The sequence below is a fragment of the Manduca sexta genome, unplaced genomic scaffold (genome assembly GCF_014839805.1).
Source record: "Manduca sexta isolate Smith_Timp_Sample1 unplaced genomic scaffold, JHU_Msex_v1.0 HiC_scaffold_1643, whole genome shotgun sequence".
NCBI lineage: Eukaryota > Metazoa > Arthropoda > Insecta > Lepidoptera > Sphingidae > Manduca > Manduca sexta.
In genome coordinates, this window is record NW_023592528.1 from 16746 (window position 1) to 32926 (window position 16181).

At 37.0% G+C, this 16181-nt stretch overlaps 1 protein-coding gene and 1 long non-coding RNA gene across 2 annotated transcripts; both read right to left on the reverse strand.

Annotated features, from left to right (window-relative positions):
* Positions 1-2475: 2475 nt before the first annotated feature.
* LOC119191558 lies at positions 2476-6327 on the reverse strand. The gene is made up of 4 exons (XR_005113488.1): positions 6309-6327; positions 4573-4722; positions 4089-4274; positions 2476-3080 (listed from the first exon to the last, which is right to left on the reverse strand). It is a non-coding gene; the product is annotated as an uncharacterized LOC119191558 (long non-coding RNA).
* Positions 6328-13539: 7212 nt separating this feature from the next.
* LOC115452977 lies at positions 13540-15484 on the reverse strand. The gene has a single exon (XM_030181598.2). The coding sequence runs from the start codon at positions 15399-15401 to the stop codon at positions 13779-13781; it is 1623 nt and encodes a 540-aa protein (XP_030037458.2). The 5' UTR covers positions 15402-15484; the 3' UTR covers positions 13540-13778.
* Positions 15485-16181: the final 697 nt, after the last annotated feature.

The following is a 16181-nucleotide window of genomic DNA, read 5'->3' on the forward strand; positions in this document are numbered from 1 at the left end:
ACCAATAGGAGCGGAGCAGTAATGAAACATGTTGCAAAATCGGGGAAAATTATAAGTTTTGAGAGCTTCCGTTGCCTGCGCTGCGTAAACGGTTAAAGTTATGCAACAATGATGTATGACGGGATTGTTTCACTTAAAAGTTCTAAATAATATAACAAAAGTCCCCCGCTGCATCTGTCTGCCTTAATGTGTTAAACTCAAAAACTACCTAACGTATTAAGATGAAATTTGGTATGGAGACAGTTTGAGACCCTGGGAAGAACAGAGGCTCCCGGAAAACTACTATTTTTATAACGGAAAACTTTAGCCTGAAAAACTTTATAACGCGGGCGGAGCCGCGAGCAAAAGCTAGTCTTGTATATGCCAATATTGCTAACTGGAAATAATTTAGCTAGCTAACTATAATATAATTGGTTTTTCTCCTAAATATATGGGAAGAATTAGTTGATGGGGCTTTTATAGGAACAAAATATTTTTAGTGGTATTTTAGGATTTTTTTTATTTTTATATTTGTTTTTGAAATCATATTATATATTTGTGGACACTAATGTTACCAACATTACTTTACAAATAAGGCTTGTTTTAATAAGTTAATAATTTTGGCAAAGACAAAGTAAATAATTACCACAGAATGTACATTGTTGACTGTTTTTAATTAAATTAAATTATTAATGGTTCTTATAACATTCATACCATCAACTTAAATTTTATGTATTTTTATATAAAATATAAGTTTGAAAATAAGTACAAGAAGACAACTAAGAACTTTTCAAGCAAATTTGTGAATTATATGAGTTTTTTTACTAGCTGTTTGGGGCTAAATATTTTTGATAATTGGTAACCCTAATAATGGCTATATTTTCAGTGTTGCTAGAAGGTTACATTTCTTACATTTTTCGTTACTTTTGACTCCCTCGCGTAACATGTAAGTAATTTTTATATTTAAGGCAATTTTCGTAACTTTTGAGAACAACGATATTTGTAATACAACTTTTTATTGTTAACAGTTTACGAACGCATTTCTATTCAACGCACCTAATACTGGCGGGTCTAAAAATTATTTACCCAAAAACGCGTAAATTGAAAAAAAAAAAAACAATAATGTAACTTTTGCAGCAAAAATGTAACATTTCAGGAAACGAAACGTAACTTACGACTCAAGGGCCCTGGGAAAAAAGGCGGGAAACTGTGAATAAGCAAAGGCGCCCTTTTTGAATTATTTATTTAAAAAAAAGCTTTTCTAGTATATTTTGTACATTAGCCTTCACATATTTATTAAATAAGTGTCTACATAAATAGTTAGCCCATCAAAATGGGCAGGAAGAGACGGAGAAAAGATGAACTTGAACCTCCGGATCCAGACCTATCGAGCTTCGGATCTTCAGACACGGATTCGTCGGAGTCTCTTGGAGCTGCAGGATCAAAACATAAAGATCCCAAAGACAAATATAAAATATACAAGGTAAAGGGTACACACGTAAGTATCCCGAGGATACAAATCAAACCGAACTAATAGTCTTCCTTAACCACCTGGACGAGAACAAAGTATTCAGTGATAGGGATCGCATGGCCCTTTCAAAAGGTATACGGGAGCATGGAGTATCAGGTGTTATGCATTCTGCGCTCCATCAATAAGTACAAGGTTGGAATAACATTTGATTTGCCTAACAATGCTAACATGTTCATACAAAATAAAAATTGCTCGACCAACTGTCTCTGAACGCAACTATACCCGCTAGAGATACAGAGGTCACTGGAGTTCTCACTTCGGTTCCTATTGATATGTCCAATAAACAGGTCTTTTCGTTGATTGGTAGTTCCAAAAACGTAGTGCAGGTCAGGCGCTTTATGCGCAGGGTGAAAGGAACGACGGTGTGGTAAAATTTATTCCGACCCAGGCAGTGGCTGTAACCTTCGCCTCCACCATCCTCCCCTAACTACATATATCTTGACTCGTGGCGACACGAGGTAAGTAAATATATTCCTCCCGTTAAGCAATGCCTTAAATGTTTGAAATATGGACATATTGCTAAATTCTGCCGTAATGCAGAAGTATGTTCGATTTGTACATTAAATCACAATTTTAAAAATTGCCAAATTGACTCTAAAGATGCCACATGTGTCAACTGTAAAGGCAATCACGTTGCTATTTCGTCGACATGTCCAATAAAAAAACAAAAGGTTGAAGAAAATAAAATAAAATCTAGAAATGCCACATATTCAGAACTTTTGACTCCAATGCATTTCCAGGTCTTTCTGCTCGTACTTTAGATACGCAAATTAATAATTTAATGAAATCGGATACATTTATAAGCACATTAGTTGAAACAATTATTAAAATAATAAGTAATAAAGATGCCCCTATTAATTCTACTTCCATTAAAGAAGTTTTAAAAGCAACGCTAAGTAATAAATTCCCTTCATCTTCATAATGGATTTATCAACTTTAAATATAATACAATGGAATGCCCAAAGTCTGAATAGTAACAAACATATATTTATTAATTTTCTTTATACACACAATATTCATATTGCTATAATCAGTGAAACTTGGTTAAAACCTGAACAAAATTTTAAAATTAAAAATTACAATGTTGAAAGGAATGATTGTGGTAACAAACACAATGGTGTTGCAATTATAATACATAAAAGCATTATTTATTCTAGAATTAACACCTATTTCGATAATTCCTTACAAAATGTATGTGTGAAAATAACAGTTAATAATAAAGATATATGTATAGTTAGTTTCTATAGTCCTTTAAACTCTAACCCAGTCTTCAGCAAAAACAATTTTGATACATTGGTTAAGTCTATTCCTAGTCCTTTCATATTTGCGGGTGATTTTAACGCTCATCACACTTGTTGGGGCTGTGGTTCCGACAGCCCGCGTGGTCGAAATATTCTAGAGGTTATTGAGGATAATAATTTGGTTCTCCTTAATGATGGGCAAGCAACGACTATCGGTTCTCCAACATGGCGACCCAATGCTTTGGATTTATCATTGGTATCTTCATCACTGGCTCTCAACTGTGACTGGTCTGTACATGATTGTCCGCTTGGTACTAGTTATCATATTCCTATAATCATAAAAGTAATGATTAGTCAACCCAACATTCACACTCAAGGAAATTGTTTTAATGCTGTACATTTGCCCATTTACCCAAATTACAAACTGGTGGATTGGCAAATGTATAGAAAACAAGTTGATGTTTTATTAGTAGATTTTCTAATAGATGATACAACTCCTCTTGACTCATATCTCCTTTTTTGCAAAATTTTGCGCACTGCAGCTGCGAATTCTATTCCCAATTGTAATAGATCATATTTGTATGAGAACTCAAATATTACAACTCATTCATGTCAGAGAAACAATAGGAAAAGCCCTACACTTCCGTGGTGGAATCAAAAGTGTACACAGGCTGTATCAAATTTCAAAACTGCATATATATCTTTCAAGAATAATCCCACACAGGAAACTTATTTACAGTTCAAAAGGCTTAGAGCAGTTAAAAACTAACTTTAAAAATAGAAAGGCGAAAAAGTTGGTTCTCTCTTTGTGAAACCTTTAATAGATGCACACCATTGTCTATCATATGGAAATTTATGCGAAAATTTAATAAAACCTATAATTTTAATAATCATGAAGATGACTTATGGGTATCTGATTTTTAAAGAAATATACTCCGGACTCTGTACAATATAACTCAGAATTACTTTGTACCAATAATGTAAATACCAACAATAGCTTTCTCCTCAATCCTTTTACGATAAAAGAACTCATATCAGCCATCTCATCTCGTAGAGATTCTGCTTATGGTCTCGACGGAATGTCATATATTTTATTCAAAAGCTCAGTGTTACAAGTTTAGAGATATTTTTACAAATCTTGAATCTTCTTTGGGATAATAACATAATACCACAAGACTGGAAAATGGATTGCCTTGTACCAATTTTAAAACCTGATAAGCCAAAGTTACACCCCGATTCTTATCGCCCTATAGCACTTACTTCTTGTGTTGGTAAATTATTTGAACAATTGCTTAAACATCGTTTAGAGTTCTATGTAGAAAAATATAATATATTACCTTCCAATCAATTTGGTTTTCGTAGAAATCGTTCTGCTAGAGAAAGCGTTTGCCAGTTACAGCTGGATATACAAAACTCTATATCCGCAAATGAAAACTTGGTCGGTGTATTCTTTGACATCGCAGGTGCTTTTAATAGTGTAAACATAGATATTCTATGCCTTGAGTTATTACAAATAGGGATTCCTGAAAAAAATTATAAAGTGGATTAAAAATTTCTTAATGAACAGAGAAGTATTTACTAAATTTAATAGACACCTTTATGGTCCTAGACTTTCGTCAAAAGGAGTTTGTCAAGGGGTATATTGTCGCCTTTAATATTCATATTGTATATCCGTAGACTAAATCTAATATTGGGCCCCTTATGTTAAAAAATTTACAATTCGCAGATGATTTGGTTGTTTATACATCTGGAACTAATGTATCACAAGTGGTTTCAACAATTAATGATGCATTAGCAAAATTGTACAACTATTTTTCTTACCTTGATCTCAGTGTGAATCCATCCAAGTCTAAAGTTATTGTATTTGGTAAACATTGTCACAGTACACCTGCTGTGCAATATAATAATTGTTTGTTACCCACTACATCTGAAGTGAAATTTTTGGGTGTCCATATTTCATATAATTTTATCCTGGAATAATTATTTAAAACATATAATTAATAAGGCAAATAAAGCATGTAACATTTTAAAGTCCTTGTCTGGTTCATATTGGGGTTCTGACCCCAAAATTTTGTTGTTATTGTACAAATCGTTAGTTCGTAGTCATTTTGAATATGGTTTTTATTGCTTTTGCTGCAGATGCTAGAATTGTAAATAGTTTAGATGTTTTGCAAAACAAGTGTTTGCGTATTATTACCGGGGCATTCAGAAGCACTCCCATAAATGCAATGCAAATAGAATGTAATGTCCCACCATTAAGTATTCGATTTAATTACTTGAAAGAAAGATTCATATTAAAACTTTTTAGTGTAACTAATAATAATCTTTTGGCCAACTTGTTGCATTCTGTTACTCAATTCTCCCCTAAACCAATTTATATTTTACAAGGTCTTCAAGAGTTCATGAGCTTTATTAAAAACATGAACATTCATCAATCAAAACACATTTTGCCTTGCTATGAAGGATCTTACATTAGTAAGTTTCCATCTATTGATATAATTTTAAATCAAAAAAAGGACCTGCCCTCGAAAGAAGAAGTAATCAATATGCTTTTAAAATTTTCAGACCATAAATTTATATATACTGATGGCTCCCAAAAAATGATAGGGCTGTGTCTTTTGCCATATATGAGCCCTCATCAAATATAGGCATCGGTAAAAAAATTGATAAAGCTGCTAGTATCTTCACAGCTGAAGCTGTCGCCATTTTCAGTGCTTTAATTCACATTAAAAATTGAAATTCTGACCATACTAAATGGATAATAGTTAGTGATAGCAGGAGTGTATTAGAAAACCTTGCAAATAATCAATTTCATGCTAACACTAATTATGTCATTTATTTAATAAAAGAACTATGGGTCGAACTGTCCAAATTAGATATAGTAGTTCGTTTTGTTTGGGTTCCTTCACATATTGGCGTCATAGGAAATGAAAGGGCAGATTACCTGGCCAAAAAATTGTTGAGTTACAAGAATTAATTCCTAATTCCAATATTGATATGACTGTATCCATACCACACACAGACGCTGTTAGTTTCTTAAAACAGCGTATGTGTCAAGCATGGGGAGACATTCATATCAATACACACACTCATGAAAATAAAGGAAACTGGTTTTGCTAGTATGGATGTCCAAATAAACTCCACTCCTTGGTTTTGCAAGAAAAATAATTTTATCAATAGAAAATTTTATTCAATTATTTGTCGTATGCGTTTTGGTCATTATAGATTAAATTGTCATCTTCATCGTATTAAAATGGCTAATTCTCCCTATTGCGAATATTGTCAATCACAAAAAATTCAATCACTACATCACATTTTCTTCGAATGTTCATCTTTCAACATTCAGCGCCTTGTGTTGGCGGATGAGCTTTTAAAAATCTATAAGAAGCCTAACCGGGTCCCGCAATGTTTAAAAGAGTTGCTTAAGAATGCCTCAACTTATGTTTACTTGTATAAATTTATAAAAGACACTGTAAATGATATTTAGTTGTTTTTTGTTTGTTTCGTTGAAATTTCTATTACGTAGTAATATTGTAAATATTGTTATTAAGTCTTACTTGTTAACTATTTTACAGGATATTGGTTTCAGACATACAGACACAACAGCTGAGTCTGACAGATAATATCTGCCATTGATTATATTTGAACTTAGAGGAAGTACTTACTCTAAGTTTTTGAAATTTTGAAGCACGCTCAATACATGGAGCAAAGAGCAAATAGTGGAATTGCAAATTCTATATCTCAATGAAGCTTTAAATTAAGAAGAGGATAGTAAAAACATATTTTACGGATAGTATGAAACATATTCACTGACGAGGAAAATCGTACTGAATTGATATTTACTCTGGATTTGACAATTGGAAAAATGGATTATACTTTACCTGGAATTGACTATACTTACGAAAACTACTAATTGGAATACTTACGAAAGACAATATATTAAGAATTTAAATTTGAAGAAAAGAAATACGTAAGACTAGGCAGTATGGTCGTAAGACTATAGCCTGTCCTATAAGGACGAATTATAAAAAAAAAAAAAAAAAAATCAAGGGCCCTGGCAACACTGTAAATTTTACAATTCTCTGCAGTGCTTTGCACTCAGAACATGCTTGTTATTGTTCTGAGGCTTTGCAGTTTTTATTAGTCAAAATCCTGAATCTGCATTTATTTGTCGTTCACATAGCCGTTCCCACATGTTAGTTATATTTTATTTGCCTGCTGTCTTACGTGTCGCCATTGTTAATAAAAATAGTTTGAGTGGATTTATTGTTAAAACAGTTTTGGATTAGTTACCTGAACTCGTGTTTTGTCGTGCGGACGAGTTCCTCGTCCTACTTTCTTGCCAGCAGATGGATTGTATGCATTAACTACATCACGCACATTTCTATTGGAGTGTTATCGCCTGTTGTGTTATTAGGTAAACAGCAAAATTTGTTGTTCAATAGTCCCCAAGAAAAATCGTGTTCCAAAGATAACCAATAAGTTATGAAATATCTAAATGTATTCGAATAATCAGAAAGTGAATTGATTGTGTCTTAGATTTGTCATTTGATTTTGCAATTGTTGACTTTGATGGACATAGTAGATAGTTTAGTATGTTTCATGGGCGTTTAATAAAATTTCATAGATTTTGTGGTTATGTATCCATAAAAAATAAATCAAGTTGCATATTATTGTTGCAAATTTTAAATCTTCTATATAGACCTACATAGTGGATTTTGAAATAGCAATTATAGTATCACCTAGCAGAGGTTTTGTGTTGTTTCTGGACCTATTGATGTTGTGGATTGTTACAAATTAAAGGTTAGATAATCCCAGAGAATTTGTATAGTGTCTCATTTTATATATTTTTCTATTTGTAATATTCCTTAACCCCTTGTGTTGTGAGCCTCCTTTTTCTGCATTAAGCCCGTAGAAGGTTGAGCCATTGTGCATGGGATGCCGGCTATGGGTTTAGCCAGCCTAACTCCTTCAAGAAGCATTCCTTAACCCCTATTTGGAGGTGTTGCCTACATTATTTGTATTAAAAAATGTACTGTATGTATTATCTAATGGTATCTCTAATAAATAAAAAAAAAAGTTATATGTAGTTATGCCCTGGCCTAGACACAAACTTGTAAATATTTATTAATGTCCCAACTTTGGATGCTTCCATAGTTTTTGAAAGGTTATACTTATACATTACCTTGATATGATGAGCTTGGCTGCTTGCAACTTGTTCTACAAGCAACTTAATTTTATAAATGGCTTCAAGAGTGCCTGCGTTCAATATCTTTACCTAGATATTTTTGTCGGTCAACAATATGGTTTTGGATGAGACATAAGATATGATTAATGCATATTTGAATATAATATGTGAGTTGCACTAAACCTGCTTGTTTTTACTGGCAGCCTTAGTGCATTCAGGATTGAACTGAAGATTATTCAACACTTTCTCGTTCTTTAAGGGTCTCAATATTTTATAGTAAAGTGTAAGTAGCACTAAAGCTGCTTGTTTTTTACTGGCAGCCTTAGTGCATTCAGGATTGAACTGAAGATTATTCAACACTTTCTGATTCTTTTTGGGGACTCCGGTATTTTTATAGTAAGTTGTAAGTCTCACTAAAGCTACTTGTTCTTTACTGGCAGCCTTAGTGCATTCAGGATTGAATTGAAGATTATTCAACACTTTCTCATTCTTTTGAGGGGCCTCAATATTTTATAGTAAAGTGTAAGTTGCACTAAAGCTGCTTGTTCTTTACTGGCAGCCTTAGTGCATTCAGGATTGAACCGAAGATTATTCAACACTTTCTCGTTCTTTAAGGGTCTCAATATTTTATAGTAAAGTGTAAGTAGCACTAAAGCTGCTTGTTTTTTACTGGCAGCCTTAGTGCATTCAGGATTGAACTGAAGATTATTCAACACTTTCTGATTCTTTTAGGGACTCGGTATTTTATAGTAAGTTGTAAGTTTCACTAAAGCTGCTTGTTCTTTACTGGCAGCCTTAGTGCATTCAGGATTGAATTGAAGATTATTCAACACTTTCTCATTCTTTGAGGGCCTCAATATTTTATAGTAAAGTGTAAGTTGCACTAAAGCTGCTTGTTCTTTACTGGCAGCCTTAGTGCATTCAGGATTGAACCGAAGATTGTTCAACCCTTTTCTCCTTCTTTATTATTCATCAATATTTGAAAGTAGGAGTGGCATGAAAATATTATTATCAATTTATTACGTTTTTGGTCTATAGGTGCGAAATGACATAACACAAGAATGCACATAGGAGTATTTGAGAGTTAAAATCAGAGGCAATAATTTAATGTTCTAGTTTACTGTAAATTTAATTGAAATATAATGAATGGTTATAGTTAAGGTATATTTAGACTTGGTTTACAGTACTGGATACTTAATTACTTTGATTTTGCTAGTACTCAATGTCTTGGTCTTTTTGTCTTTATATTCTCATGATCATCTTGTTCATAGAATGTGGCCGGAGTGCTTGCTCCCATTAAATTGATTGCCTCTTGCGAAAATAGGATTTCTAAGGGGCCACGGTCTACTACAGTTTAAAATAGTCTGACCTTAATAGCAGTCTATTTAATATTTATTTAATTCACTCGACTCGAGAGAATTTTTCAGCGAAACTAAACTAATAATAAAATATGTCGAGTAATTTAGACCTTATTGCACAATAGGGTACCGGACTCATTTTTGTTCTTTACTATTATCAAATATTTACATAATATAAATTATAACACAGAAAGAATTATTAAAATCCGGTAAAAAATCAACAAGTTATAAGTCTTTGAATTTCGGTGGAAAGGGTAATTTACAAGAAACAGAAAAGAGACAAAATACCCACATGTGACGTCATCGGGAATTACGACGCGTGCTAAAGAAAGAGATGAAGCGATATCCCCACATCGCGCCCACTTCTGTACATTACAATATTTTAAATATGAATTACTCGCTCATTTTTTAACCAATTTTTATGCAGTTTTCGCAGCAGTGCTTCTTTTTCGTATTATTAACCATTACATATAGAATAATGTACAAAATCAAGCATAGGCCGGTCCCCTATTCGCAATTTTATTGCACTCATTGTCTTCTATTTTTATTGGCAATATTAATAAATCATCGGGTGATAATATTTGAGTTGTCTGGGGCTGTGTCTGATGAATATTTAGAAGAGCTAAAACTGTAAGCCTCTCTTCTTACATGTTTACTCTCAACCATGTTTTTACACGCGTTAAGGTAGAAAATTGTCTCTGATGTTGCACCGCTTATAGGAGCTTCCGGAATTTTAAGCAATATCTTTATATTTGCGTAGAGACCATCATCGCAAATTTCGATTGTAAAGGACATTGTGCATCATCCATAAAAATTTAGCCTAAGAACCAATGGCCTTAAAAATGTTTTTGTGTAGAAAATGACAACCACATTCCATTACAATTGAATAAAATTCCCGGACACTTTCTAGACTAGCCCTTGAATACGTGAGTCCTACAAACTGACAGCTGTCACGAAAGCCCAGCGGCTGTATGTGTCTGCGCGTAAAAAACGCGCGATTGCCACCTTTATAGACTATATGCGCCATAAACAATGTAATAAATCATAAATCTTTATTCCGTAAACGGTGTTATATTCATAAAAGATTGTGAATATGGATACCTACAATATATAAATTTGATATTACGACTTCAGTATTTAGATATAATTATTACTAGTTTTAGGTACCCGAGCTCGACACTAAATGTCGAATAATATAAAATCCAAACAATATTTTGTGTGATCGTTACACTCAATACAATGTAAAAGAACTAAAGTATCAGCAAAACATCACATCGAAGGTACCTGAGACCGAAATGTTTATATTAGCCACTTGAAACTATAAACAAAAACTGCTTGCGTCATCTGTTTATACTTCACATTCCAAGCCTCGGTTTTTTGTTTTCTTAGGACATAAGTGTTGAATGATGCTTGTTATAAAAAAACAAAACATTCTTCGACCCATTTTTTTGGATTTACCCTCATTTCACTACTCCGAAACTTATCAAATTATATTATAATTGTAAGGTCAATTTTCAAGGTCTCGAATGGTTACAAGTTTTATTTAGCTAACCACTATTTCCCTTAGAATCTATATATATTGTGTTTCCTGGAAATTAGATAACATTCCAAGTTGAAGATATCAACAATTGTAAAAAAAACATTCTATTGTTCCATTGTATGTATTGTTTGTGCTGTAGTGTTGATCCGCTAACTTTTCGACAATATTATCGACTATTATCGATAATTGTCCGAACCATGTCTTTACAATTGTAATTGTAAATCACAAAATAAAAAAACTATAGCCAATTTGTATTGTTGTTTTATTGCATGATAAGTTATAATAAAACATAATTCCCAATTTGGTATAGGGGAAAGTGGGGGAATGGCGAACACCTAAGGGAGAATTGAAATAACACAGCAGAATAATGACGAATGCTTTATCATCATACTTTTTTAGCAAGATAAACTATATGAGTAACAATTTAAAGAATCAACATTGATATTTCTTATATAAAAGGTAACATTTTAAGCGAATAGCAAAACCCTTGCTGTTCGTATTTACCCGACATGCGTAGGGTAAACATGAACGGCAAGGGGGGTAATTACGAACTAACATTAATTATCTTTAATCAGTCTTCAATTTGTCAAATTTTCTATCTAGGACATTTGGCATATCCTATCCTATCTATTAGGTACGACAGAGATTTAATCAGTCTTCAATTAGGTACGACAGAGATCACATTTATAGCCTGTTGACGTCGATTGTTGATCGGTACATAGCTCATGGGCCCAATTCTTGCACACATAACACATTATCCAAGTTTCAGAATTGTTATATTTTTCGTTACAAAAAATACAAAAATACTCATCGTTTTTGTTCTTTTTCTTTTTCCGTTTTTTTATATTTCTCCTCCAAATGGCCAAAGTCTCCAATATTCTTTAAATTTTTCCGTACTTTTCTCGTTTCCTTTCTATTTTCGTCTTCACGTTTCCGTCTTTTCGTTTCAGCCTGTTTCTTTGACTTTTTCTCAGTGTCTACTTTCTCTTTGTCGTTTCTTAGGGTAGAAAAGGGTGGTGGGCACCGGTCATATAGTGAGCCGTATTCGGCGTTTAGGTTTGAAGGTGGCCCTCGAGAAGACCGAGGCCATCTGCTTTCACGGGCCTCGGCGGGGGCCACCGGCCGGTGCCCACATCGTAGTGGAGGGGGTGCGGATTCCCATCGGCAATACCATGAAGTATTTAGGTTTGATATTGGATAGCCGATGGGAGTTCAGCGCCCATTTTAAAACGTTAAGGACAAAGTTGACCAGGGCGGCGGGCGCTCTTTCCAGCCTGCTGCCCAACCTGGAAGGTCCAAATATCCCTTGTCGAAGGTTATACCACGGGGTCGTGCGGTCCATAGCACTATACGGCAGCCCGGTCTGGGCTGACGCCCTAGGGAGCGTTCTGCCGCTCTCCTGCGGGGCCCGCAGCGGGTCATTGCGCAGCGGGCCATACGGGCGTATCGCACGGTCTCGTTCGAGGCGGCTAGTCTTTTGGCCGGATTCCTGCCCTGGGATCTGGACGCCAAGGCTCTCTCCGATACATTCCATTGGAGGGAGGAGGCGTTCAGGAATGGGCAGCGTCCGGCCCTGAAGGAGGTGGAGGCCACAAGGGCCTCCTTACGGCGAGCCGCCGTGGAGGAGTGGCGTCTCAGGCTGGAGGCCCCGTCAGCGGGGCTTCGGGCCGTCGCGGCAGTGCGTCCTGTCTTTGCACAGTGGCTGGACAGGCGCCACGGCGCGGCAACTTTTAGATTGACACAGGTGCTCACCGGGCATGGGTGCTTCGGGGAGTACCTGTGTCAGATAGCAGGGACGGAAATAAGCGCCGTGTGTCACCATTGTGACAACTGCCTGCGGGATACGGCCCAACATACGTTGGAGTCTTGCCCAGCCTGGGACGATGAGCGCAGCGCTCTCGTATCAGTCGTCGGAGGAGACCTCTCGCTGCCGGCTGTGGTCGCGTCCATGGTCGACAGTCGGGAGGCCTGGCGTGCGGTGGCCCACTTCTGTGAGGTGGTTCTCTCGCAGAAGGAGAGTGCCGAGAGGGATCGGGAACGGGCCGATCCCTCCCGCCGTCAGAGGAGACGTAGGAGGCGCCGGGTGGACGACTGACCGGCGTCTCCCGCCCTGTGGAATGGGGGCGTTTGGAGAATACCACCACGGTAAACCCCTGCCTGTCGTAAGAGGCGACTAATAGGGGCCACGAAGGGGTCGTCGGCGGGCAGCAGGGGCTGTCCGTCTAGTGCGCGCGCACTTTTCAGTGCGTGTAGTGCGTTCATCGCACACTTTCGGTTGACCCCGGGATGGGCGGCAGTGTGGTGTTGACCTCACGCTGCCGCTGACGCTGAGAGCGTCCTTCGGTGCGCGGGGGCTTAGGAGCCCCCCCCATTTAGGAGACGGGCCGCAAGGCGGCACCGCGCAGGGGCGGCCGCGGACGAAACTCGGACCTGCTGTCCCGAGGTAGCACGCAATCGTCCCTATGCGCCGAAGAGGGTCAACGCGGAGTTTTAGTTGGTAGGTCGTTGCGTAGGGACTAGTTTGTTAGGGTTAGGGACTCGGCCCGACCGCCGCCCGTGGGTTCCGGGCCGCTCAATTGTCGGGTCGTAAGGCAACGGCTACCCCAACATAACCGCTTAGTCGCCCCCCCCCGCGAAGGCTGGGCGGTAGTAATAAGGTACTTTCTCCGCGAAACCAAAAAAAAAAAAAAAAGGGTGGAAAAGGGTAATGGGAGTCACTTAAGCAAGTTTTCAAATAAAAGCTTATTTCAATATCAAATATTTATTGCTTATGTTTTATAACAAAAAACACTTATTTGTCTAACAATTGAGATCAGTTTTAATCATTTGGTACATAAACTTTGGGAAAAAATTAAGATTAAAAAAAAAATAGGTTTGACTCCCATTGCACTTACTTCGGGGCAATGGTGGTCAGCCTGTGGGAAATGAAGATCAAGTAAAACTAACACATATCGCAGACGTACCCTTCGGCAGAATCCCATCCAGTGCATTCTGCGTGTGCCCACAATCCACATGTGGTACAGCGGTACCACATCTCATTGTTTCGTCCAAATTCACAGCATATCAAGCATCTATTTCCTGCGTCTTCTGCATCATCATTTTCGTCATCCTGGCACAAGTCGTTATTGTTAGTGTCTGAGACTGATGTATCGTTTAAATCTTGAAGAACCTGTCTCTTTGCCCTTTGGGGACCATCACCCTTCTGCACCTTAGTCTTCTTCCCCTGACCCTTACCTTTCCATTTCTTTTTTTCTTTCTCTTGCTCTTTCTGTATTTTTGTTATCTTTTTATTTTCCTTTTCTATCAAATCTTTCTTCAGTGGAGTTGAGGTTAATACAGTAGCATGCTGCTTCTTTCGACGCTGTTTCTCTTTAGCCACAGTTGTTTTCTCTGGTAATTTTATAAAATCGGAAAATTGAACATTTGACGTAGGATCAGACGACTCTTTGTCTTGTGATGTCGGGGAAGAGATAACTACTTGCGCTGATTCACTTACAGCTGATAAATCTAATAGTTTTGATGTGCTCGGAATGACATTTGAATCTTGTTCTATGTCACAAGTAGAAATCGTAATAGACTCATTGCAAACGACTATAGAGTCAGATTGGAGAATCTCAGCAGCCATAAAATCTTCTTCACAAAATACTTGGGGATTTATTGGAAAAATACCTGTTGCCCTAAATCCCGACTCTGCTTTGTTAATAGAGGCAACGGTAATATATGCTTTCCTCACCAATGAAGCTACATCATATGGAGATATGTGTTCGAGGCGATGACTTTTGATGTGCAAATCACATTCCTTTTTGTATGCGGTTTTAAGAGGTCCAAAGAATGACACGTCCAAGGGCTGCATTCTGTGGGATGTGTGTGGTGGCAAGGATAACATATGAATATAGTTGCTTTTGCAAAATTCGTAGATAGGTAGGGAAGAATGACTAGCATGATTGTCTAAAATCAAGAGAACAGGTTCGTCCACAGAAGGTTTAGCATGATTTTTAAAATGTGTGAGCCACTCAAGAAAGAGACTTTCGTTTATCCAACCATTGTCGGAGCATTTATAAAGTGCTCCTGATGGACCATCCTTCTCAAGTAGAGGAGTCATTCTCTTGCGAGGATAAATAAACATAGGTGGGATGAAGCCACCTGCAGCGCTCATTGCAAACATCAAAGTTATATTTTTGCCTCTCTCCCAACTGGTGATGGACCCCACTCTCTTCTGTCCTTTTGTTGCTAGTATTTTCCCTGGAGTCTGTACTGTTGTCATTCCGGTTTCGTCGCAATTATATATATTTTTGGGAAGAAATTTGTGTTTCTCCATAATTTCCTCCAACAGCTTAAAAAATAACTGCACCTCCTCTTTATTGAACGCTGTTATTCGATTTATACTGGTTGCCTCTGGTTTCCTCACAGATATATTATTTCTTGCCATAAAGGCTGTCAACCAATCTCGACCAGCCATTTTTGTAACTTTATTAAAGTTATGCTTTAAATTCATACTTTCCGCATAATCAAATGCCACTTTCCTTATTTGAGTTGCGGTACAACCATAAAATATATTAGCCATCTTTTTTATAACATCAGCTAATTTTTCTTCTACTTCAGGCGTAAATACTGTACATCTTCCGAGACGTGGTTCTAGGATAGTCTTCTTTTGTATCTTTTTGTAAGCTCGAAAATGGGATACCAGTAGATTTACCAGCTTTTCTTATAGAATAACCCTCTTGTTCAATAAGAAGTATGGCTCTTTGGAGAGCCTCGGATGACCAGTTGGCTTTTTCGGTTGTCCTTACCCGTACTTTCGGCATCTAGAAACAATAATATTAACATTAGTCTTTTGCGGGTTATGGTAATCACCTGCGGACAATGGGGGTCACTTGACTCTTATTAGCCGCTACTATACTGCCAACAAAATAATAACAATTAAAAAAAAACCTAAGTTTGAATCGTAATATAAGACGCTTATCACAATTTTAAACATACAGACTACCTTTGTACAATATACAAAATTTGTTAAACTTAAAAACGACACTCACCTCTAATAATATTTTTACGTAATATTACATTGACAACGCGCGAAAACAACATACTACTATCTCTCAGCGACGGGCAGCGGTAACTGGCGGGGGCGTTCGCGACGGGCCGGCGGGTGTAGAGGGGGTGTTATAGGCATGTTCCTAGGTTTCGGGTGCGTAGTTTCGTGGGTATGCGTGTGATTCCGATTGCCCGCTGACTCCAATTACCCGCCCTTCCCCTATTTTCTTTTTCTTCGAGTCGATCTTTTTATAAGGTGTGCTAGTTAAAATGATAGATTTTTTTTCCCTTATGTTACGCTTATATATTTTGG